Source organism: Sphaeramia orbicularis, chromosome 16 (assembly GCF_902148855.1).
Source record: "Sphaeramia orbicularis chromosome 16, fSphaOr1.1, whole genome shotgun sequence".
In the NCBI taxonomy this organism is placed as follows: domain Eukaryota; kingdom Metazoa; phylum Chordata; class Actinopteri; order Kurtiformes; family Apogonidae; genus Sphaeramia; species Sphaeramia orbicularis.
Window position 1 is genome coordinate 7,357,735 of NC_043972.1, and position 26,432 is coordinate 7,384,166.

The window sequence follows — 26,432 nt, forward strand, 5'->3', positions numbered from 1 at the left end:
ACCACAGTGAACAGTGGCTGTTTGGCAGAAATAGGGTTAATTTAGTGAATTATTCTGTAAAGAAGCAGCAGTGTTTGGCTGTTTCACATAAATTAAATACATATCTTTTATTAACCCTCTATAGGACACTCATAGAACTACTCTGACATTCAACATTTCGACCTTACTGTGTTATTGAAGGGCAAAACAAGATTTTATTACTTTTGTAAAAATGTTCTACACTTTTAATTTTCATGTAGAAAATCAAGGTCAATGAAGTTACTATATTTGGTTCCTTACCTATAACACTGGTCTACAATTTTTTAGAAATGATTTGCTTCAGAGATTAAATGTGCTAAATGTTACGTATTTTAATAAGATTAATTGGAAAATAAATGACAAAAGTGCCGGTTTGCTGATGTTTTCAAGGTATATGATTAAGTGTTATTACACATATATATTGGTTTATGTACACTTATATAATAGTTTTAGAAATCTTCCACTAAATAGAACCTGTAAAGTGAATGTATTCTAATGTGCAGACAGTGTTTTGAAGTAGATCTTGTAGCTCTGAGACAAATATTCCTTTTGAGTCAAACCCATTCTCTCGTTAATTCTTGAGTTTCACATTTTGACCCAAGGCTGTATCTTGGAAAGTTCAGCCAACCAGCATTTTTGACTTAATTTTTCTTTATCAGTGACTCTCATGTGGTAAAATTTCATTACTTTTATTCTGGGAGCATTTTCCTGGTAGACCAGTGTAAGTGGCAAAAAAAAAAAAAAAAAAAAATCCAAAAAAAGTATATAAAATATAAGGAAAACACATGTAAGGTGAAAGGAATGTGTATTTTAGAACATTAGAACAACATAATTGCTGATCCAGACACCTGTCCACATATACATGATCACTTTGAACATCATTCTTTACATTAGTACCATTACTTCATGGTACCTAACAAAGCAGGTACACTCACTGTTCATGCAGAGGTGGACCTTACAGACCCTGGAGACCACACTGGACCTGAGATTGTTGACTCACTGTCTTCACTGGAACAAAACTGTAGCTGTCACTGTTTTGTAATGTATGCGGAAATTACCAAGAATAGTCACTTGCCCGATAAAGGGTTAAAGATGTTCACACAGAATATTCCAAAAAAAATTCACCTTACATTTACCCAATGAATGTTTCCATTCCCAGCTTGTAAGAAAAAGGATATTATTCTTCATCATGTCCTTCAGCTTCTCATTCACCTCCTTCTGAAACATCATCACGTTCTCACACTTGCACATGATTTCATCAGGTTTATCTGTGAATGAAGAGAAAATGACATGTTTTGTCTTCCCGTTTCAGCCACTATCTCCTCTTAACATCTCCTTTCCAGTTTTCCTGTCCTATGGAATGTGAACACACATTCATCTACAACATGACACACGACTGCAGAAAAGAAAACACTGATGGTACATGATAAACACCACCCGTGGACATGGGGGCAGCAGTGGGTGGTGGTGGTGGTGATGCACTGTTTTAATGGAAGAAGCTGAATCTGAGCTGTAATTGTAACGGTCTGTAATTGGACAAGGCTTTTATTACAACTCAGAGACATTTAAGAGACCATGTTTGGTGGGTTGTTTATAGCACCTTCTTCAAATCAATACACTCCACTTTAGAAACTCTTCTTGACATTGCAGCATTTTTCCTCCCATTGTAAGGATGAGGTGAAGCATTTCTGCACCTTCGGCTGAGATTTCTCTGGTACTTTAATTGAACAGATACCAAATAATGACACCATATCAGACCAAACAGATGGAGTTTTGCACTGGGAAAAAGCTTCAGGATTTTCATCTTTCATCAGTACACTTGGATTTTTATCATTTATAAAAATAAAAGTCATGTAAAAATGCATAGTTTTAGCCAGATATGAACAACAAAAAGCAAAGAGAGCATCTAACTTTTCACTGTATCTTGATTTTATAGTATTAATATTCCAAACTCTGTCCAGCAGGGGTCAGTCTGGTACCAGAACACACTTAGGACCAAAACCACCTTAGAATCAGTGCTATATATCCACAGACTGTATCACTGAATAAAGGATAAAAGTCATTGTTTCCACACATCTGTTTTTGTTACATTAAAACTCAGACGCTTATTTTAACAGTTGCTCAAAATAACAGTGTCTTATGCTAAATCTTCATTTGTTGCACTGGCTGATACTTTACATTATAGCTCTGTTAGCTTAGCTCTGGTAGCTTGGCTTTATTTTCAGACAAAAACAGCCACAGTAAAACCACAAATCCCCTCTGTTTTCTGTACGGTTTGTGCTGCATTAAAAATCTGTTTTGAATCGAACATATAAGTCTGAACTGTGGATCAACAAACAGAAACTTAGCAAAAAATAATAACATCCCATAATAACTTTATACCACAGGTGTCAAATATCCGGCCCGCGGGATGAATTTGTGAAATGCAAAAATTACACTAAAGATATTAACAATCAATGCCGTCAAAATCATTTTAATTCAGGATCCACACACAAACACATACAGTCCAATTAGATTTCAAGTGGGTCAGAACCAGTAAAATATTATCATAATAACCTATAAATAATGACAACCTCAAATAATTTCTTTGTTTTTTTGGTGTAAAAACAGTAAAATTACATGAAAATATTTACTTTACCAAACTATACCTTTACAAAAAAAACGTAAATAATCTGAACAAGTATGAACACATGGAAATGTCTCAAGAAAAGTAAATGCAATTTTACCAATATTCTGCCTGTTACTAAATGTTTTGTGCGATTGTAATGCACATGTGTAAATGATAAACTGATAAAACTGAGGCAGAATATTGTTAAACTTGCACTCGTTTTTGTTAAGACAATTCAGGTTGTTCATGTTATTCAGAGTTTGAAGGAAACTTTGTAGATCTAAACCTGATTATAATATAATTTTACTCTTTTCACTATTATTTTACTGGTTCGGCCCACTTGAGATCAAATTGGGGTGAATGCGGCCCCTGAACTAAAATGAGTTTGACACCCCTGCTTTATACCTTCATAAGCCTCTAAATCAAACTCACCCGTGCAGAAGAAATGCTGACATTTCAACATCAAAGTCTGTTCTTTTCATTTAGAGCTGTGTCTAGTGCTTCTATTTTTTTTTTATCACTTTGTTTCTTTGACTCTAAAAGTTGTATCTTATTGGTTCTCATCCTCAACTTGGCCTTGGTTGGTAGAGTGACTCACTACTCCCTGTAATGGTCACATAAATCCTCTGGCCCATCCCTGGAAATAAATTCAGTTCATATCTCTACAGTCTAATACACTGGCATCTTTGGCAGAACTTCACAGCTCTTTAATTTAAAGACTCCAGTGCAGTGTTTTTCAACCTTGGGGTCGGGACCCCATGTGGGGTTGCCTGGAATTCAAATGGGGTTGCCTGAAATTTTGAGTAATTGATAAAAATAAAAAAACATACTAATAAAAAATATATGGTGAGTTGAGAGAGACAATCCCAATACATAAAAGACATGACAAACAGAAGCTGAAACTGAAGCACTGCGGTTCTGTTTATCTGTCAAATCCATAATAATATACATTATATAGCCTAAATGTCATCTAAAATTAACATTTATTTGCAACATAGTACAGCAAACTATTACATGATAAAAAACAAATTAATTTTAGCAAAGAAATTTCTCAATTTTGAATGTGTGGGTTCAACAGAAATTAGTGATGTTAAAATGGGGTCATGAGCCAAAAAAGGTTGGGAACCACTGCTCTAATGATCATTTTAGGTTAGTTTTTTTCATTATTTGAAAGTAAAAATATTACATATAACCCCATTGATAGATGTCCTGCCACTTCATTTACAGTTATTTTATGTATCTTCTGTATCTGTCCCAGGTAAACATTAGGTTTTTAATGTTTTTCTTTGTCAGTGAATCTCGTTTTTCCCTTTTCACTGCTTAAAGGTTGGGTGCGAGATGTTTTCCTGGAGCATTTTTTACTATATTGCTTAAAATCCCCTTCACAACTAATTATTAACACTAAAATTTAAAAAAATTTAGTCCCCTGTGGAACGGACAGGACTGAAAAAACACCATCCAATCATTTTAAGTGCCCAATCGAAATGATTGAGTGGTGATATGTCTATCAAACTCAACTGCCATTTGCCCCTCCCCAAAATGTAGCTTGCTCGAACCGTTTTTCTAAGATCTCATACCCCACCTTTAATATTTACTTGATGTCATTATATTTGAAGGTCTCTGGTCCCTTTTGTATTAACAAAGGTCGAGTGACTATTTGATAAGTTGATAAATACCTATACACATGCTGGACTTGAGCTTCTTTGTAATTTCTCCCATTTTTTCAAACCCCTCAGCATAATAAAGATGCTTCTCATCCGGTTCTGATGCAATTTCTCTCAGCTCCTGTTCGATGGCTTTACCAACGCCCAAGGCATAAATAGTGACTCCTAAAAGTCAAAGAAAAAAAGGTAAAAACATGAAAAACACATGGCATTCATTCAGATCTGCATTCGGAAAGTGAGATCAAATCTGTACCGGAGTTTTTGGCTTTACTGGCCCATTCAGAGACGTCGTCCTGTGATCGTCCATCAGTGAACACGATACTGACCCGCGGGATGTTGGATCTGGCTCCTTCTTTAGACGAGAAGCTGACCTCAAACATGTGGCGTAAGGCTGAACCCGTCATGGATCCTCTGCCCATGTACTGAATCCGGGACACGGCCTGCTTCACGTCCTGGGCGCTGGTGAACTGGCCCAAGGTGAACTCTGAGCGTACTTTGGTGGAATACTGGAGGAGGCCCACATGTGTACCCGTCCTGGAAATGTCCAGAGAGTCCACGATGCTGTTCACAAACTGTTTAACCAGCTCGAAGTTGGTGGGACCCAGACTCTTGGAACCATCGATCACAAAAACCAGATCCATGACACCATCACCGCACTCGGACTCTGACAAAAACAAGGACGTGTTTCAGAAAACACACCGCATCTGACCGGGAGAGCTGTATTTATAATGTACATGTTCATTATTAAAGGGGCTTTATGTAGTATTTTTATTTTCAAAATATTTAAAATTACCTGAAATTATCCCCAAAGTGTTTAGAATAAAGCTCTGTAAAGTTCTGCCAAAGATGCCAGTGCATTAAATTGTACAGACGTGACGGAATTTATTTCCAGTGACAGGCTGGGGATTTATGTGACCACTAGAAGGAGTCAAGGTTATTATTGTTAACGAAAACTAACAAAATGACGAAAACTAGAATTGAAAAAACATTTTCGTTAACTGAAATAAATAAAAAGTGTAATTAAAAGAAAAAAACGATAACTAACTGTAACTGTATTGTGTGTTTACAAAACCAACTAAAACGTATAAAAATTCAGGATAAAATTCCTTTCGTTTTCGTCTTTGTCAATGTTGGATTGATACGAAAGAGATTTATTTTGCTCTAGCAATTTTAGCTATCAGCAGCATACAGTACTTCATGGTCCGTCACTTGTCGTTTAGTCGTCTTCTGGTCCCCACTCTACCTGGAAACATGGAGACTAAAGTTGGGAGAAAGCAGAGTCCTGTCTGGGATTTATTTGAATACGATGGCGAAGAAGATAAAAGATATAAAAAAAACTAAAACTAAACTAAAACTAAGCATTTAGAAAAGAACAAAAACTAATAAAAACTAGTAAACCTGCTCTAAAAACGAATTAAAACTAACTGAATTAGAGGAAAAAAAAGAAGTCAAAACTAAAAAAACTAAACTAAAATGAAAAATCCAAAGCTATTATAACCTTGGAAGGAGTGGGGAGTCACTCTACCAACCAAGGCCATGTTGAGAACCAGTAAGAAACAACTTTTACAGTCAAAGAAATGAAGTGCTGCTTTCCCATGGTAAGGAACACTAACACTACAGGGCCTTTAACACCTGTGTGGTGTTCATATTTTTGTTATTCAGCCAGTGTTCGTGGATGTGGTAGACCTGCTGCATTTGTGGGTTTTTAATTCAACAAAATCAAACAATTTTATGATAAAATACTCAGCAGATGTTTACTTCATCCAAATTACAAGCATATATGTTTAATATTTGCGTTTTGCCTTTGCTAGATCCCATTTATGAATTAAAGTGCTCCTCGTTTTTAGTTAGTTTGTTTTAATAAAATGCAATATAATCAAGATATGAGAGGAAAAAACTCATTAAAAAATAATTACTCACCATTTTTCTTTTAATAAAAAAATGAAAACAGGTCCCACAGACCCAAACACCATACAAGGGTTAACCAAAGCATCAGAAAGGGACCAGATGGGATGAGAACCATAAAGAAACAACTTTTAGAGTCATTAAAAATGGTTCTGAGATAAAAGCTAGAAGCACTGTTGTTGTTTTCTCCACTGGACACAGCTCTAAATAAAAAGAATGGAATTTGATGTAGAAATGGCAGCATTTCTTCTACATGAGTGAGTTTGATTATGAAGGTATAAAGTTATTATGGGATGTTATTATCTTTGCTAAATCGCCATTTGTTCATTCATGGTTCAGACTAAACTGTGACAGTTTTGACCTTGTTTGGATGATTCCAAACAGATCTTTAGTGCAGCTAATCATTAGTTGCTCTAAAGATCTGTTTGTTTTTTTTTTTTTTTTTTGGAGATGGAGACCCCCTTAGAGACAAAAAAAAAAATTCGAACCCTGAGCTAATGACATTACAAATCGTACAGAAAATGAAGGTATTTGTGGTTGTACAGTGGCTGTATTCTGTCTAAAAACAGAGCTAAGCTAACAGAGCTACAATGTAAACCAGGGGTGTCAAACTCATTTTAGTTCAGTTCCACATTCAGCCAAATTAGATCTGCAGTGCGCCGAACCAGTAGAATTATAATATTATAATAAATAAATGTCAACTCCGAACTTTTCTCTATGTTTAAGAGCGAAAAAAGTTAATTTATATTGTGAAAAGGTTTACATCTACAAAACTATCCTTTCAAACAATGTGAGTAACATTAACAAACTGAAAAATGAGTGTAATTTTAACAATATTCTGCCTCAGTTTATCATTTCCACATGTACATTATAACTTACAGATCACAGTGGATCTACAAATACACAAAACATTTAGTAACCGGCAGAATCTTGTTAAAATTGCACTTACCTCTTTTGAGATATTTCAGGTTATTCGTATTTGTCCAGGTTATTCATATTTTTTGTGAAATTATAATTTGTTTTAGTGTAAATACATGAAAATATTTACATTTACAAAGAGAAAAATTTGGAGTTGTCATTATTTATATGTTATTATGATAGTATTTTACTGGTCCTGCCCATTTGAGATTGAATTGGTCTGAATGTGGAACCTGAACTAAAAGGATTGTTAACATTTTAGTGTAATTTTTGCATTTCACAAATTCATCCCAGGAGCCAGATCGGACCCTTTGGCGGGCCCGATTTGGCTCCCATGTTTGACACCTGTGATGTAAACTATCAGCTGATGCAGCAGGTGAAGATTATAAGACAGTGTTATTTTGAGTGACTTTTAAAATAAGTGTCCATGAGTTTCAGTTTGAAGAAGAAAACTTGATGATACTATAATACAGATGTGTGGAAACTACGAGCTTTGTACTTTATTCAGTGAGCGATACAGTCTGTGGATGCATAGGGTTGATTTATCTGTGGTTTTGGTTCTAAATGTGTTCAGGTACCAGACTGCCCCCTACTGGTGAAAGTCTGTAATATCTACACTACATTTAACCCCTTTAATATTAAATAATATGAAGGGGAAAGTTTGTTACTATATCAGTAAACGTTGCTGGTCATACTTTTGCAGCTCTTCCCATCTTCAGCCAGGATGAATCCTTCAAAACATCTGCAAACGTAGGAGTCGTTGGTGTTGACGCAGAGGTGTTCACAGCTGTGATCGATAGTCTGACACAGATCCAGACCTGGGACATTAATTCAGGTTAATTATCATCATTTACTGTTTTCTTTAATTGTGTGTCTTGTCTTCTGTCATGTTCACTCATAACTATTGTCAAGTTAGGCAGAGGTCAGGGCCCCACAGGTCACACCAGGCACCAGAAGGCCTCATAAAGAAGTGTAACACCCAGCATTTTAACCAATGTAAAGTACAGCTTAGTATTAAAAAGATGATTTGAACTGATGTATTGCATTAAATTAGATATATGTAATGTGATCAATAAGTATAGCTAAGAAAAGAATGTTTAAATGAATGTTGATTCATTTGTGACTACTGTGTGTAGAGGAGACAAGTTGAGACATGTTAAAGCAGTGAAAGGGCATGTTAGGACAAAGTCCGGCAGAAAAGGAGAAGTAAAGTAAGCAGCACCGAGCCATCTGCAGCTGAAGCTAACTGATAACGTTAAGAAAAGAGAAGTGACATAAACAATAGGCTATTTTCTGCACCCAAAACTGGTCAAGACCAGTAAAAAAGGGAAGTTCTGCCAGAGGCATTTAGACATTACTCATCTATCAATGAAGTCAACTGTCTAGGCATCAATGAGGTAATGCCTAGAGTTTGGTTAAAAACCAGAACCGCTATTATAGCATTTTCAGAAGTGCGAGACGCTCTAAGAAGTTGCGTGCCCTACGTTGTAAAACGTAGAGAAGATAACTCTGAGCGATGCTCTTTTGAGACCCGAAAGGAGCGTGGCAGATTGGCTTCGGAGTTAATCTTACTTCTCAAATAATGCTGGAGGTTCATCTGATAGAATAACTTTGCATCGACGGATCGAACTTTTAAAAGCAAAGACCTATTTCTTCAGATGACAAAGGACCAAAGACTCTTAAAGGCAAGAATTGTATTTTAAGAGCTTTTACCACCTTTTGGGGAACATTTGCCGACGGACCATCTGTTTAACAGACTTTTGGTATTTTTCTCCACTTTGGCCCGGACTGAAAAGGAAGAAGAATTTTTACATTTTCTTATTTCTTTTCTTTTACCCAGTATTTTAAGACAAACTCGGCAGCCCTGATCAAGCTGTTGAGGTTGTCTTTGCAAAATAAATTAATTTTTACCTTTTGACTTTTTACAGTAATTAGATTAAATTTGGTTTTTGATTTTTCTACATTTATTCAATTTCTCTAACTTCTTGACTTTTTCCTATTTAGGTTTTTGATATTGATTAAGCTTTAATTTTTGATTTTTACTTTTCTAAATACTCCGGTTTTGTAACTTTTTCCGATTAATACTAGGGTTAGAGAAATAATTATTTTCATTTGAGAACTTTTCCAATTTTGATTTTCTTTCAATTTTTGATTGAAGAAAAGAGACTTTCAACACCATTTTATTTTTATGTTTTTCTTCCCCTTGAGGACATCAAGCGAGGCAACAATTAGGGACATTTTCACAAGGCTGAACTGTGGGTTGAGAGATTACAACAGGGATTGCGTTGAAGTAAGGAAAATTGAGGACAGTTTAGGTTTAATAAACAGGATATTGATTTATGGTTTTAGAAGTTCAGTTTAATGATTTTATTAGGGATTAATTGATTGATGATTTATGTATATGCTTTGCTTTGCTAAAATTGCCTACAATAAATTTATAAAAAGTAAATTCTAAATTCTCCTTGAGTTATTTCCCTGTGTGGCATAATATGTTGGTGAATGTAAAACGTTAGGTTTATTGTGTACATAACATCAAAAGTCTCAAAGGTCCTGAAAGTATTTTAGCCTTTATCCACCTACCATTTTTATGTCCCGAAAGCCTATTTTCCTGGCTTTTAAATTATTACCTGTCATGTAACAAGTGCACTAATCCATGTGGAACAGCTACCAAAAACCAACTGGACTGGTATTATTACTGACCACAGAGTGGGTTTCTCCTGGCAGTTCTGGTACCAGGGTTAGCGGGGCAGAGGTTGGGATTAAAGGTAGTTAGAAGACAGGCGAGTGTTCCAAAATAAGTTCAGCTGAGTAGTACCTCTTCGGGTTAGTTCGTGAGGGTAAGACCCCAGTTCAGACACAAGAGGTCAGGACCCTATTTAAACGGAGTGCTGAACCACGGTTAGTAGTAACGCCGGAGGATTTAACACGTGGCGACCACGAAGGGACGAGTTCCGAACGAAGGAAAGTTCGGGGTCCCGACAAAAGAATAAGCCGGTGGTCAAGGGACTACTGGTCGTGTGAGATCCCCGAAGGACTTCTGGGAGCAGACCTGACCCGAGCAGCAGCAGTCCTGACGGCATCAGGACCCAGAAGGGCGGAGCAGTTGAGAGGACCATAACTGCCCCATCCACGTTCCAGACCTGCTAGATGTGACAGCAGCGGGCGTGGAAGCAGCAGCAGTCGCCAAGGAGAAGACGGCTCTGCGGAGAAACCCAACCAGCTGACATCCCTCCTCTCTTGCCCCGATGCGCTAAGGGGGTTAGGAGTGGTGCAGCCCGACAACAGACAACGCAACGAGAGATGGGGGACGTCCTCATCCCCCAACCACAGATCGTCCGACAGCGGCGACCATGGTGATGGCGGAGACCACGACGGTGGCGGCGGCGGCGCTGGGTCCAGGGGCACCAGACCGGCAGGACGGGGAACCTCCAGCGACAGCGGACCAGGGGTGCAGACAGGGACCAGGACCGCCAACGGATCCAAGGGCACCAGGCCAGGATGGCGGGGGACCTTCGCCAGTCCAGCGGCACGAGGGGGAACCAGAACCGTCACCGGAGCCAGAGGGACCAGGACCATCGCTGCGCCCGGAGCACCACCCGAAGCAGACGGATGGGGGCCGATCGACACCGCAGTGGGAGTCCACGCCTGAACAACCGCCGGAGAAAGGAGGCTCAAGGGGCAACGAGGCACCTTCGGATCAAGAAGGAAAGGCAGAGATCGCCATCTGGGAGGAGAACGGCTTCGAGACGGCGAAAGGAAAGAAAGGAGCACGTGACGATCTGCGGAAGAAGATAGCAGAGTTGAGACTGAATGTAGACCTTGTGGTGGTGCATCAGAGAGCTCACACCAGAGAAGGTCCTCACTGGCAAGGGAACGACGAGGTGGATCGTTTCGTCCAGCTGAGAAAAGTTGTCATTGTCGGTGAAGAAGAATGGGAGACTACACCCAGGGGGAAAGTCGTCCCGAGAGACTGCGTGGAGGGGGTGACGATGGCAGTGCAGCGAGACACTGGGCCATGCGGGCGCTGACCCAATGCGCAGGGAACTGGAGGTTCAGCGGCTCTGGATTCCGGGGGGTGAGGTACGCCGAGTCCTAAAGAACTGTGAGTTGTGCAGTCGATACAACGCAGGACCGAGAGGACAGCAGAGCGGCGGATTCACTATCAAGAGCTCCATACCACGGGGATTGATCTGCATGGATGTGGCAGGGGTCCCATGGGAGTGGCAGGGGCAGCCGTGAGGGCTAAGTATGATAGAAATGACAAAGTGGTCAAGATTTTAGACAGAAATACAGTACAATTAGAGATCCGGAATCCAAGGGATAGAGCAGCTGAAACCAGTTTCTGGCTAAATGGATACTGGGGACTGAAAACCATGGCCAATAGCACACAAGGCCTACCACCCTTCGTCAGATTGGCCACTGTGAAAGGGGTGGTTGTCACCAAGCGACATGCCAGAGGACTCTTAGTAGGCAGAGCCCTAGAGACTTTGAAACAAGCAAAAAGATCAGCGCTTTTACAAGAACCTGAGCAACTACAATGGAGGAGATTGAGAAACAGCTGTGTGGTGTGCCTGAAACCCACCACAGTGCCTGTGATTTGGACTGGCCCGGGAAGAAACAAGCTGGCGCGGTTCCAAGAAGATCCAAGAGAACTTAAAGAGCAACATCCTAAACCAGTGAAGGTTTTGGACTCACACGTGTGTGGAATATGCCGTGTAACGATGTTACCAAGAATCAAAGTCATCGCCAGGTGGGTGGTGAGAGAGATTGCAGATGAAGATAACCACTGCAGCTGTCGGTGGGATGGAGAAGGTATGCTGGACGGTGATGACTGCAGACTCCTGAGGCAAGCGGGGTGTATGGTCCAAGCGGTGGAGGCTGAAGGATGGCAAGAGCAGCGTTTCCTGGACCCCATCGAGTCCCTGCGACCACTGAGAGAACCTCCAGAGTCATCGGGAGCCGAATGCAGCCAACGGGATGGACAGAGTGATCGAGGCAGCAGAGCGGAGACTCCGTGATCGGGAACCAGAGTTGGAGTGGATGACACAGCGGGCATCACAGCAGGTACAGCTAGAGCAGCAGTTGGAGGAGCTTCAGGTGGCCCAGGAGGTGCCACCATCCATCCGATCATCCTGACCTGTTGCATCCACTGGCTCCACTGGACTCCGTCAGGTCTGACACAACCCAGCTGATGTGGTCTTCGATCGCCCCAGATTCCCCGGAGTGATAAGTATAACCTGGGAGCCCTTGACCTCTAGGAGGGGGTGTCAAGTTAGGCAGAGGTCAGGGCCCCACAGGTCACACCAGGCACCAGAAGGCCTCATAAAGAAGTGTAACACCCAGCATTTTAACCAATGTAAAGTACAGCTTAGTATTAAAAAGATGATTTGAACTGATGTATTGCATTAAATTAGATATATGTAATGTGATCAATAAGTATAGCTAAGAAAAGAATGTTTAAATGAATGTTGATTCATTTGTGACTACTGTGTGTAGAGGAGACAAGTTGAGACATGTTAAAGCAGTGAAAGGGCATGTTAGGACAAAGTCCGGCAGAAAAGGAGAAGTAAAGTAAGCAGCACCGAGCCATCTGCAGCTGAAGCTAACTGATAACGTTAAGAAAAGAGAAGTGACATAAACAATAGGCTATTTTCTGCACCCAAAACTGGTCAAGACCAGTAAAAAAGGGAAGTTCTGCCAGAGGCATTTAGACATTACTCATCTATCAATGAAGTCAACTGTCTAGGCATCAATGAGGTAATGCCTAGAGTTTGGTTAAAAACCAGAACCGCTATTATAGCATTTTCAGAAGTGCGAGACGCTCTAAGAAGTTGCGTGCCCTACGTTGTAAAACGTAGAGAAGATAACTCTGAGCGATGCTCTTTTGAGACCCGAAAGGAGCGTGGCAGATTGGCTTCGGAGTTAATCTTACTTCTCAAATAATGCTGGAGGTTCATCTGATAGAATAACTTTGCATCGACGGATCGAACTTTTAAAAGCAAAGACCTATTTCTTCAGATGACAAAGGACCAAAGACTCTTAAAGGCAAGAATTGTATTTTAAGAGCTTTTACCACCTTTTGGGGAACATTTGCCGACGGACCATCTGTTTAACAGACTTTTGGTATTTTTCTCCACTTTGGCCCGGACTGAAAAGGAAGAAGAATTTTTACATTTTCTTATTTCTTTTCTTTTACCCAGTATTTTAAGACAAACTCGGCAGCCCTGATCAAGCTGTTGAGGTTGTCTTTGCAAAATAAATTAATTTTTACCTTTTGACTTTTTACAGTAATTAGATTAAATTTGGTTTTTGATTTTTCTACATTTATTCAATTTCTCTAACTTCTTGACTTTTTCCTATTTAGGTTTTTGATATTGATTAAGCTTTAATTTTTGATTTTTACTTTTCTAAATACTCCGGTTTTGTAACTTTTTCCGATTAATACTAGGGTTAGAGAAATAATTATTTTCATTTGAGAACTTTTCCAATTTTGATTTTCTTTCAATTTTTGATTGAAGAAAAGAGACTTTCAACACCATTTTATTTTTATGTTTTTCTTCCCCTTGAGGACATCAAGCGAGGCAACAATTAGGGACATTTTCACAAGGCTGAACTGTGGGTTGAGAGATTACAACAGGGATTGCGTTGAAGTAAGGAAAATTGAGGACAGTTTAGGTTTAATAAACAGGATATTGATTTATGGTTTTAGAAGTTCAGTTTAATGATTTTATTAGGGATTAATTGATTGATGATTTATGTATATGCTTTGCTTTGCTAAAATTGCCTACAATAAATTTATAAAAAGTAAATTCTAAATTCTCCTTGAGTTATTTCCCTGTGTGGCATAATATGTTGGTGAATGTAAAACGTTAGGTTTATTGTGTACATAACATCAAAAGTCTCAAAGGTCCTGAAAGTATTTTAGCCTTTATCCACCTACCATTTTTATGTCCCGAAAGCCTATTTTCCTGGCTTTTAAATTATTACCTGTCATGTAACAAGTGCACTAATCCATGTGGAACAGCTACCAAAAACCAACTGGACTGGTATTATTACTGACCACAGAGTGGGTTTCTCCTGGCAGTTCTGGTACCAGGGTTAGCGGGGCAGAGGTTGGGATTAAAGGTAGTTAGAAGACAGGCGAGTGTTCCAAAATAAGTTCAGCTGAGTAGTACCTCTTCGGGTTAGTTCGTGAGGGTAAGACCCCAGTTCAGACACAAGAGGTCAGGACCCTATTTAAACGGAGTGCTGAACCACGGTTAGTAGTAACGCCGGAGGATTAAACACTATGAACGATGAACGCTCCATCGTGGACATAAGCACCAAATTCTGCTCTTTAATCCAGAAGGGGGAATTACATTTTTAGTGAGAGCTGGGATTAAAATTGATCTCATGAGAAGAATTATGTAACATGCAAATACCAGGAAAGCTCTGTGGTCAGAAGCCAAATTTGAAACCATGCTGGTGGAAGATTATAATCTGAATTTTGTTTCCTATCACAGTAAAATGCTAACTTACTTTGGCATGTTTTTCCATCAGGCCGCAGTGTGAATCCTTCTCTGCATTTACACACACATGCATCCTCAGTGTTCATAAACTCCTGTTCGCAGCCGTGTTTCCCGTCCGCACAGTGGTCGATCTCTGCAGGGAAGACGGGACAAAGGACAGGGTAATTACTGAGAACAGATAACACATGCCTGCACTGACCAGAGAGAAGCTTTTATCTGCAGCTCTTACATCGATCACATATGCATCTTAATTACATGAGATGGAAACTAAAGAGGCAGTTTGCATGTTGTTCCACTATGTGTAAAATCTAGAGTAGGTACAACACTCTAAATGCAGACACTGGCTCTGGAAATACTGAAGGTATCGCTAATGTCAGTCCCTAAAAGCAATAAAATTGTGTTTTTCTTTCTAAGATTGTCTTGATTGTTGATTTTTGTATTATTATTATTATTATTATTATTATTATTATTATTATTATTATTATTATTATTTCTCTTTTTACATATATCCCAGCGAGCAGGTCCATGTGGGCCCCAGAAGGGTTACATTTGGGCTGCATATAAGGGTCCCATTTGGGTTTGTCTGCAGTTTCCATGGTGACCCCACATGTGTTTGCCCAGATCAGAATCAGAATCAGAGATCTGAATATCTCGTAATATTTATTCTTCACATTATTTATCCCACGATATTTATTTTTCATGTCATTTGGACTATTTCTCATGTTATTTGCACGACTAAAATTCTATGTTTAAGAAATATCTTCATTTGCAAAACTTTTTTTATTTTTTAATGTAAATAACTGTGCCTTTTACTGATATTTGTTGTTGTTTTACTGTAAATTCTTGCACTGAACCTGAGAGCTCTATCTCAATTTCAATATACTTGGTACAATGACAATAAAGAGATTGTGATTCTGATCTGGGAAAATACATGTGGGGCCACCATGGAAACTGCGGACAAACCCACACGGGACCCTTATATGCAGCCCAGTTGTAACCCTTCTGGGGCCCACATGGACATGCTGGCTGGCTGGGATGTTGCATCTCATTGCATGTTCTGTTATTTACATTATTAGGATTCTAAGCAAATGTTTTTATATCGTTAAAGAAGCAAAAGTAATGTGTTAAGTTGTATAAATGTGAGATGGGGGTGGGATTTAAAAAGTTTTTCTTCCCACCCCTTTTTGAGCAATACATATTGAATTTATTTTGTTATTACTAGTGCACATGGCAATTGCTATTTTGTCTTGATCATGTTTTTGCTCTACCATTGGTTCCTTGTACACAAAAGATATTAGATTTTTTTCTTCTGCTCAAAACAAATGAATGAATGAATGAATGAATGAAATCACTAAATCTAATCCAAGGGAATGACAAATCCAAAACAAGACTCAAAATGTTGAAACAATCTAAAGTATTGAAACATATTGAGTAATCAGACAGAAAAAGGTACTTTTTAGGGCATACATACTGTAACCTGTGGTGAAACACATTATAAAACACCTCAAAAAATTGATCTTATGTAGCAAAGAATGTATACAAGCCTTAAAGATGATGGTTTTTCTGTTTCTTCATCCAAAACTCTAATGCAGAAGTGTCAAACATATGGCCTGTGGGATGAACTTGCAAAGTGCAAAAATTACACTGAAGATATTAACAGTCAGTAGTGTCAATCTCATTTTAGTTCAGGGGTAACACACAGACCAATTTGGTGGATCGGACAATATAAACCTGTAAATGACTACAATTACATTTTTTTTTTTTAATATTGTTTTCGTATGAACAAAGTAAAATTACATGATGAAAATATTTACATACTATTTTTTCACAAAAAAATGTGAACAACCAGAAATTTCTTAAGAAAAATATATGGAATTTAATAATGTTTTGCCTGCTACTAAATGTTTTGTGTTTTCTTTGTAGATCCACTGTGATCTGTAAGTGGTCATGTAAATGTGTAAATGAGAAGCTGAGGCATAATATGGTTAAAATAGCAGTTTTACATTTTTGCACAAAAACAAGAAACAATTTGGAGTTATTTATCATCATTATTGTTATTTATTTTAGTTAAGCATCTTTGAGTACCTAGAAAAGCGCTATTTAAAACTGATGTATTATTATTTATGTATTATTATTATTATTATTATTATTATTTATAGGTTATTATTTTAGTTGTCCAGCTCTTTTGAGATCTAATTGTCCTGTATGTGAGCCCTGAACTAAAATGAGTTTCAAGGGTCTTTATCTTGCTGAAACATCCCGTTTTGTCCTGGATGGAACAGAGCATGTGCAGAAGAAGCATATGGGTTTGGAGAATGGAACAATACCTGATGTAGGAGTGATTCTTAATGCAATAAATCACAAATGCATGGGGTGTCCAGAAACTTTTTTCAATCACTGTATTCTTTTCCAAGTAATTACAAGTGGGCTGGCACCCCCTATGGATCATCCACCACTGACACTTTTCAACTAAATTACTCCTAATCTACTTAAAAACCACTGGACTCTTTAAGCTTCTTTGTTAGCATTGTCACCTCAAAGTAAGAAGGTTCTGAGTTTGATTCCCTATGGTTTTAGGGCCTTTCCGTGTGGACTTTGCATGTTTTTCTCATGTCATGCAGTTTTCTTCCAGGTCCTCTAGTTTCCGTGTATGCTATGTTATTTCTCCTGTCAGTTCTCCAGACCAATGCACTGGTTTGGATCTGGTGTCAGCCCTTTTGCCCATGGCTCTTTGTCTGCATTTGGTGGGTTCAATATTCCTACAGGGACGATAAAAGCGTACTTTGAACTTTAAGCAAACATCTCTAACAAGTACTGCTTCCCAGCACTGAGGGGGTCTTGAGTTCCTTGCAGATTGACATCCCAGTACTTGAACATTCCAGAGAGGAAAAAAAACATCAACAACTTACTTTTGCATGTTTTCCCATCCCGCCTGAGTGTGTATCCTTTTCTGCATTTACACACACAGGCCTTGTCAGTATTCATAAACTCCTGTTCGCAGCCGTGGGTTCCATCAGCACAGTGATCAATCTCTGGATGGAAAACAGTAAAATCAAACTGTTACATATGTTAACTCATGTGCTACTTTTGTATCAGCCCTCTAATGATTTTTTCTCTGGATTTAACCTTTCTAAAGTGATTGATCCCAATTTATCCTAATATTATCCTCTGTATTCTGCATTTTTTCAGTGAAATTCATAGATTTTTTTATACTTAATTCACAGATTATGTAGATGTTCATAAATACTCAGATTAAAATTGAGGGTTATTCTATGAAAAACAGAGAAAACTGAAGAAAAGGTGACTTTATCAGTAAATATATCAATAACTAAACATAAAAACAAGTGTGTCCATCCACTGTCATTGATCAAACTTGATGGGTTTTACTGGAGAATCAGTGTTGTAGAAGATGGTGCTTCCATGTTTCCAAATGGAACAAATCTGATGACAAACTTCCTTTTACGAGGAGTAATTTGATCATTGTGTTTGTATGCATTTGCATGAACTCACCATATTTATATTCATTTAAAGTAATTTGGTTATCATGCTTGTATGAATTATGTATTTAAAGACACTTATCCTTATTTAAAAGTTATTGATAACATTATTTGCGTCATCTGTCACATGATTTTGCAATTAATACCCTATATAAACAGCTGTGTGTCATGATCTGTCCCATGTCCGATGAAAAGCCATGGCCTGAAACGTCACTACTTGTGGTGAATAACATTTTTTGGGAGCTCACAGGTTGTGCGGACCTTATCTGATTCTTTCATCCACCGTTTCTTTGGGATCCTGCACACCCTTTAGTGACTGGGTGTGTGTGTCATCACCTCTTTTCATAAACTTAATTTTATACCAATTACACTGGTCTACAAGGAAAATGCTTCCAGAATAAAAGTAATGAAATTTTACCACATGAGAGTCACTGATAAAGAAAAATCAAGTCAAAAATGCTGGTTGGCTGAACTTTCCAAGATACAGCCTTGGGTCAAAATGTGAAATTCAAGAATTAACAAGAGAATGGATTTGACTCAAAAGGAATATTTGTCTCAGAGCTACAAGATCTACTTCAAAACACTGTCTGCACATTAGAATACATTCACTTCACAGGTTCTATTTAGTGGAAGATTTATAAAACTATTATATAAATGTACATAAACCAATATATACGTGTAATAACACTTAATCATATACCTTGAAAACATCAGCAAACCAGCACTTTTGTCATTTATTTTCCAATTAATCTTATTAAAATACGTAACATTTAGCACATTTAATCTCTGAAGCAAATCATTTCTAAAAAATTGTAGAACAGTGTTATTTACACATTTTAGATCAGTAGATGCTTTTGGTCGATTGCGGATGTTTAGGTCTTTATGGATTAATTCAATCTCTATTTATGCTTATTCTACTGCCTCTTTTTGACAGTGATTGTGTCGTCGTTTTTTCACAGAAACAACGAGAGACATGGGGTCGTCTCAAAGAGGGAGGATTTATTTGGCGTACAAGATAAACAGAGTATCAGCATCTGAGTCCATCTGAGTACAAGTTTGCATATGGAGACTGGTGTTTTTATGGTTTCTTCAGAGTTGTTACATGTATGTGTTTATGTAAATTGTAGATAAGTCCATGGCTTAGTTGGCACCACTGTATTCTAGAAGGCTTTGACACACTAAAATTATTTCTCACAGCTTGTATGGATTTTATACAGAGTATATGTTGGAGCCAAAACACAGTTTTGTTTGTTTATTCCTCTTTTTTGTTTTGACCTTAATTTACTAATCGTTTAGTGGGTGTGGCTGTGATGATTGCCACAGGTGCAACTCATCTTGGGTATGGCAAACTTGCATATACCTGCTGTGTGAGGTGGGCGAGGTGTGTGTGAGGACAGCCCCAAACAATTTTCAGAACGTAAACGTGAAAGCGAGAGACTGAGTTGGTCGGCGTTTGGAATGTTTTCTTTTGTATTAAGAAGCCTATTTTGTTTATATGTAGAGAGTATCTGGAAAGACAATTGTGAACTGTGATGAACTCTTGGACTTCACACTGGAAAATAAATGGATTGGCATATCCAAACGCAAAGAAACCCAGCCGGACATTCATTCATTCACGCGTCGAAAATACAACAGGTTGAACCCTTCCACACCGTTGTAGTAGCTAAAGGTAAAGCCACTACAGTATAAGTGTGTCCAAAGTTCACATGTAGTATAATATGGCTAAATAATGACAATGAAAGTAAAAGTAAATAAAAGTATGGATAAACAATTGAAAAAATTAAGTAATAATTCAGTTAAAAGAAATTTAATCTCACAGGATCTGTTCTTGTAGTAGTAGTAGTAGTAGTTTTATTTCGAACACATAGAATCATCAGATAGCAAAGAATCATACAACATGGATAAAAAATAAATAAAATTTTTCTGCGCTCGAAAAGGAGTGGGAAGATGTATAACTTATTGACTCCCACCCCCTTTTTACAAACTAATAAACTAGATCCGCTTCCTTTGCTTTGTTAACACGTTTTTGTCTGCATATTTTTACAATAACACAAAACATCCATACAAACCATTCATATACACTTTTTTAGTCACGTCACACACAATCAGATTTGCGTAATCAACCGTTTTTAATGTAGACTATAATATTTATATGCACTTTAAATATTTACTCCAAATACAATGATCAGTAAGTGTGATAATTTCTTCTTATCATGATAACCAATTAACTACAATAATATCTTATTTTATGCGTGCTTCTATAATGATCTATATTTTGTTATTATAGTGGATTTATACATCCTTTTGTGTAGCACATCATCCTCCAAACATGCCCAGTAATCTTATTTTAGAGTGTGTGTTCTTGTGTTTCCACTAACTAACCGTGCATCACTTTTACCACCTTGGACTTGTTTAGTTGTTGCTGCTGCTGCTGCTGTTTCCATGGCTCACACCTTATTACTGAAAGAACTTACTTCTGCAGGTCTTGCCGTCTGGATTGAGAACGTAGCCCTTCGAACACCTGCAGATGTAGGACTCGGGAATGCTGACACAGTCCTGCTCACAGCCGTGGTTCCCCAGGTCACAGTAGTCTATTCCTGCACACAATGAATGTCCTATTAATACAACGCTCACCTACTTCTACTAATACTGCCGCTCTTCTCATGTGCTTTTTGTTTTGAATACGTCTATATGTCTGCTCTGAACTGTAAATTTCCTCTTGCAGGACGTTAAAATTATACGACTCTGGTGAAGGTGCAGAGCTGTGAAACCAAGGCAGTAAAGCTCAAATGACCGTTCTTGTTTGGATTCTGTGATACAATGACACCCTGAATGCACTTCCACATTTCAGCAGCTGCTCTGATGATTGCAAAAGCACACTTCCTTTAGGAAATCTCCCCCTCTTTAAGTTTCTGCTAAAGTCCACCAGAGGAGCACAGGGGATGGTTTCTGGTGGGCGAGTTGGAGGACATCACTGCTACATCAGAGCCAGGACTCATTAGGATTGAAAGTCTATTGAAATCCTTCACTAGTCCATGAATGCATGCATCAGAGCTCCTGCTACTACTCACTTTATGTGCATTATCAGAATGAGAAGACCTTAACGCTGGTTCACAGGGTTACATAACCCTACATATATGGGCCGCTGTGGAACAGATATCCAGGGTTAGTTGAGGTTATAGGCACACAAATGATTAAATGTGAACTAGAACATGCTTCCACAGTTCTATAACGCTGGTCTACAAATGCCGTATGTGTACGTATACATGTGTATAAGAATTGTGGGGGTGCTGTGGGGGGTGCAGCTGCCTTTTTAAATTGTTGATTGTTTTGGTTTTTGTTTTCCTTTTTTTCCACTTTTTTTCCTTTCTGTAAATGACTGAAAATATGATGAAACCACTAAAAACTTAAATGACAAGAAAAAAACAAAACACTGGTCTACAAGTAAAATGCTTTCAGAATAAAAGTAGCGAAATTTTACTTTGTGTGAGTCACTGAAAAAGAAAAATCAAGTCAAAAATGCTGGTTGGATTCAGTCTTGGGTCAAAATGTAAAATTTGAGAATTAATGAGAGAATGGGTTTAACGCCAAAGGAATATTAGTCTCAGAGTTACCAGATCTACTTCAAAACATTGTCTGCACATGACAATACATTCACTTTACAGGTTCTATCTAGTGGACGATGTATAAATCTATTGTATAAATGCACATCACTTTATCATATACCATGAAAACATCAGCAAACCAGCACTTTTTATTTTTTTTTTCCAATTAATCTTATTAAAATACGTAACATTTAATGCATTTAATCTCTAAGGCAGATAATTTCTGAAAAAAAAAAAAAAGAAGTGGACCAGTGTAATTGATCCAAAAACCACATTATCAGTAGAAAATAACAATAAAAGCATCTAAGTGTTAATATAGAACAAGAAGTATGAGTGGGACTTTTCATGACATAAGAAAAAGCTGTTCTTTTTACTGTTGCATGTCTTCATGTCCACAGTGAGTTGATATCCTGGACGACAGCGACATTCGTAGCCATCGGGGATGTTGGCACAGATGTGTTGACAGCCGTGATCCACCTCAGCACACATATCCTCAGCTACAGAGAAACAACAAGACAAACCCAGCCGTCAGGAAGCAAATCAGAGTGAAGACGCTGAAGTGAGTCCAACAGTAGATGACAGTGACTGGGGAAGAAAATTAAGAGCGGCTTTTTTACCTTTACACGTCTTTCCATCTGGGTTGAGGATGAAGCCTTTCCTACATTTGCACCTGTACGAGGCCGGGCTGCTCACACAGATGTGCTGACACCGATGATCAACCACCTCACACATGTCTGAACCTAAAGAACAAACACGTACAAGAAAAAACAGGCCTTAAAATACATGTAAAATAAGACCAAGAATTCAGAGCCTATCACTACAAGTACAAGTACTGCATTCAAACCTTAGTTCTATCAGCAAAATGTATTTAGAATATGAAAAGTAAATGTGCAAAATGGTCCCTGTCGTCTTTTATCAGTGGGGTCAGTCCAGGTCAAATTATGTAACACTTTCATGAAATAATGTCATTGTGACAAACAGCCGTGTGTCACTTAAGTACTAAATACAGACACCTGTGTTCACTTAAGCACTTTAACTTGCACATGTAGTTTACAGCACAGCACTTTAAACATATTTGCACAAACAGTAATTGCACGCAATTGGTTTTTTTAAAGTAGTTTATTGATTTTATTGTCTTTCCTTTTCAGTTTTTACATCCAGTGGTGCTTGTATTTTAATTGATTGATGATTGCTTGGCCCTGGAGAAAAGGAGACACAAATTAGATACAAAGATAAAGTGCAATGTAAATGTGCAGTATTTAAGTTTGGTTTGTTTAGTGTCTGTGTGAGTGGATTTTAAAGTGTTTTAGTGAATGGTGTTTTAGTGTTTGTACTTACCCTGTCCTTGCGTCCAGGTCCGTCAGCAAAAAGAGTCCCAGCGTGGACAACAGCCCTTAAGAAGGTTCCGGCCTGGACCAAGCCAGGGAAATGTGTGGGGGAGTCTGGAGATGTATTTTATTGGTTTATGGGTTTTTATGTAACTTTGGTGTTTAGATTTAGAGTTTTAGATATTTAGCTTGGGTTTTAGATAGGTTATGGTTGTGGGTTTTAGTTATGGAGGTTTTAGATTAGTTTTAGCAATTTATGTTGAGTTGTAATTTCCCTATGGAGTTGTAGTGGTTTTAGCCAGTTAAGTTGAACAATATAAAAGGCGCCCATTTTCATCAGTTGTGGTTCGACTGCTGGAGAAGATACTGCTGCTCCAACCTCCACATGCACTTGCACTTTTTTTGGCATTTGCACTTTTTTAGCCTTTGCACTTTCAGCACTTGCACTTTGTGTGAGATAAATATTATTGAAAATATTTAAAAAAAAATTGTGGACCACACCATCTCCTGCCTCTGCCTCACCTCCTTCTCATTTCACGGACCTCCACCCGCTAAACGGCCAGCCAACGTCACAGTCATTAATCTTATTAAATAACAGTGTTTCAGCCTTAGATCTCCATTAGTTTTTGAGCTGTCTTGATTTTCAAACATTAATTTTCCTGTAAAAACAAGGGGCAAAAAATGATGCATAGTTTGAGAAGGATTTATTATAGATGTATGAATTTTTCAGGAGATGTTCTTAGGTACATTTTAAAACATCTTTAACTTCTGCTTGCCAAATTATGCCTTGTTGATTGTACTCGTTTGTCCTTCAGATCAGTTATGGCCCTAGTTTACACCCTGAAGCAGATCAGATCTTTCAGTTTTTGGCATTTATTTGTAATATTTCTTAGTACTATTGTGGCGACTATATTTTTCTAAAGGAGATAAAATATTCAGATTTATGAAACAGTAAAAATAAGGGAAAACATGTCATTTCACACATATTGCAAATGTACATTACTTATGTATTTCAAGGACTACCATGAGACCAGTTCTATCACTGGAAACAGGATGTCTGCATTAAAAGATAAACAAAATATGAAGATGGTATTTTTAACCAGAGTACATTTAACCTGTAATGTTTCTGAATTCATGTTACTGCTGCATCAACATGTATAATATATTGAATAAACTGCTGTGGATGTTGCTTATTTAAGTTGTTTTGTGCACTGTTGGGCCATTTAATCTATCTTCAGAAATGAGGAACTTTGCATCAATTTCTCCACAATTTAAAAAAAAAAAAAAAAAGTTAAACAGGATGGAGATGAAGATAAGATAAGATAAAACTTTATTGACCCCACCGTGGGGATTTAAAGTTGGATAAAACTGAAAATACACTAATAAAACTACACTACTAATGTGAAAATACACTAATAATGTGACTTTAACTGCAGTAGTAGTAGTAGTAGTAGTAGTAGTAGTAGTAGTAGTAGTAGTAGTAGCAGTAGTAGTAGTAGTAGTAGTAGTAGTAGTGTTAAGTGGTTCTTTATTCTGACCTCCACACAGTTTGGACTGGAACACTGAGGTCAGGGTTTGGATCTGGCTGAAGTTGGCCACCAGATGCACATGTTCTGAGTGGGGTTCGCTCCCTATGGCCTTCAGGGTGTTCATGTCCACCCTGCCCACTCCGATGGCAAAGATCTGGATGCCGGACTGCCTGGCCTGAGCCGCCACCTCCTCCACCGTGTCCTGAGGTCTCCCGTCGGTCACGATCATGGCGATGCGTGGGATGAGCAGTTCTTTGGGCCGGGCTCCCTCCTCCTCTGTGAACGCCGTCTCCATGGTGTACTGGATGGCCAGGCCCGTCATGGTCCCCGTGGCCAGGTGCTCCATGTTCCTCACAGCCTGCTCCACCTCGGCCCTGGTGCTGTAGGTTTTCAGGGAGAACTCGTTCTGGACCTCACTACCGTACTGGAGCAGACCGACCCGTGTGGCATCAGGAGCCACCGTCAGGAACTGGAGCAGGTTGATGATAAAGGTCTTGACCTTCTCGTAGTCGTCTGGGCGGATGCTTCTGGAGCTGTCGATGACGAAGACGAAATCCAGAGGGGTGGGTTTGCAGGAGATATCTGGGACAGACATGGGGGTGTAGTTTGGAATGAGTCACATGGAAACTGTTTGGACTCAGATTCAACCAATAGATCAGCATCTGATATCCCACCTGTTGGTTTGGGTTGGACCGTCGTCTCATTTCGCGTTTTGCCCGGGAGGGGCTTCGGACGCCGTCGGTTGAAAAGAAACGCATCACAACACAACAGGCAGAAGAGGCCGAGAACCAAGGACCTCATTCTGACAAGATGTGACAACTGCAGCGTTTATGAAGAAACGAAGATGGAGGAACAGCTGACAGAAGAGCTCCTACAATATGAGAAACAACAGAGAAAAGGATATCAAACACAAAGTCCCATTAGAATTCTTACAAACATGATAATACACCTATGTCCCTTAAGAAAGAGAAACACTTTATTTAACTAAACACAAGTCAAAATACAGGCTGTAGATGGCAGATATCAGTAATGCAATGCATGTCTGGGTGAGTGAGGTCAGTGTGTGTGGATCAAACAATACCAATGTGTTCAGCATGAGGTCAACAGTCAGTGAAAGGGAGAGAGCACACCTGCTGAGGTGTTTTTCTAATTGTAAGCCACACCCATAAGAGGCGTGACCAATGACCAAAGAACAGACGGCCCAGGGTCATGCACTGCAGGGACACTGACAACTGGAGAGAAAACAGAACATTAATGAGAGTATATTTATTACCTCTGCCAAGTGTAACGGCGGAGGTTATGTTTTCATTGAGGTCTGTCTGTCTGTCTGTCTGTCTGTCTGTCTGTCTGTCTGTCTGTCTGTTAGCAAGGAAACTCAAAAAGTTATGGGTGGATTTACATGAAATTTTGATACTGGCACAAGGAACAAATGATATAATAAAATTTTGGTGGTTATGGTGGGGGTGTGGGGGGGGGTTGATGAAATTTTCAGGAAATGTTAATACTGGCACAAGGAACAAATGATTAAATTTTGGTGGTGATGGGGGGGTGGGGGGTAGGGCAGATCTGCCTTGGCAGAGGTCTGCGCTCTCCGAGTGCTTTTCTAGTTTAACAATGTACTTTTTTTTGTGTAAAATGACAAAAGTAACAGAATAAAACAAACATATTTCTTAGACCTATCCTGTAAAAGTTCAGTGAGTAAAAATATTTTTTTTTAGCAGAACTCTGTCTGGTTTAACTTAAGGTAGAATAAAATAAATATCTTTCTTTAACAGAACTCAGTCCTGCTTAAGTTATTACTGTATAAAATAACAGAAAATAATAGAAAGCAGAACATTATTGTAATAGTGCA

At 38.6% G+C, this 26,432-nt stretch overlaps 1 protein-coding gene across 2 annotated transcripts in view; it reads right to left on the bottom strand.

Annotated features, from left to right (window-relative positions):
* Positions 1-26,432, bottom strand: part of LOC115435324 (matrilin-2-like) — a 45,004-nt gene that overhangs the window by 14,429 nt on the left and 4,143 nt on the right. For both annotated transcript variants that reach the window (XM_030157651.1, XM_030157650.1), the window contains exons 2-12: positions 25,255-25,451; positions 24,590-25,162; positions 22,341-22,463; positions 22,098-22,220; positions 20,593-20,715; positions 17,531-17,653; positions 14,632-14,754; positions 7,809-7,931; positions 4,544-4,954; positions 4,303-4,455; positions 1,197-1,286 (exon numbers count right to left, since the gene is read on the bottom strand). In XM_030157651.1, the coding sequence (XP_030013511.1) occupies positions 1,197-1,286; positions 4,303-4,455; positions 4,544-4,954; positions 7,809-7,931; positions 14,632-14,754; positions 17,531-17,653; positions 20,593-20,715; positions 22,098-22,220; positions 22,341-22,463; positions 24,590-25,162; positions 25,255-25,381 (2,092 nt within the window). In that variant the 5' untranslated portion in view covers positions 25,382-25,451. The remainder of the gene's footprint in view (positions 1-1,196; positions 1,287-4,302; positions 4,456-4,543; positions 4,955-7,808; positions 7,932-14,631; positions 14,755-17,530; positions 17,654-20,592; positions 20,716-22,097; positions 22,221-22,340; positions 22,464-24,589; positions 25,163-25,254; positions 25,452-26,432) is intronic.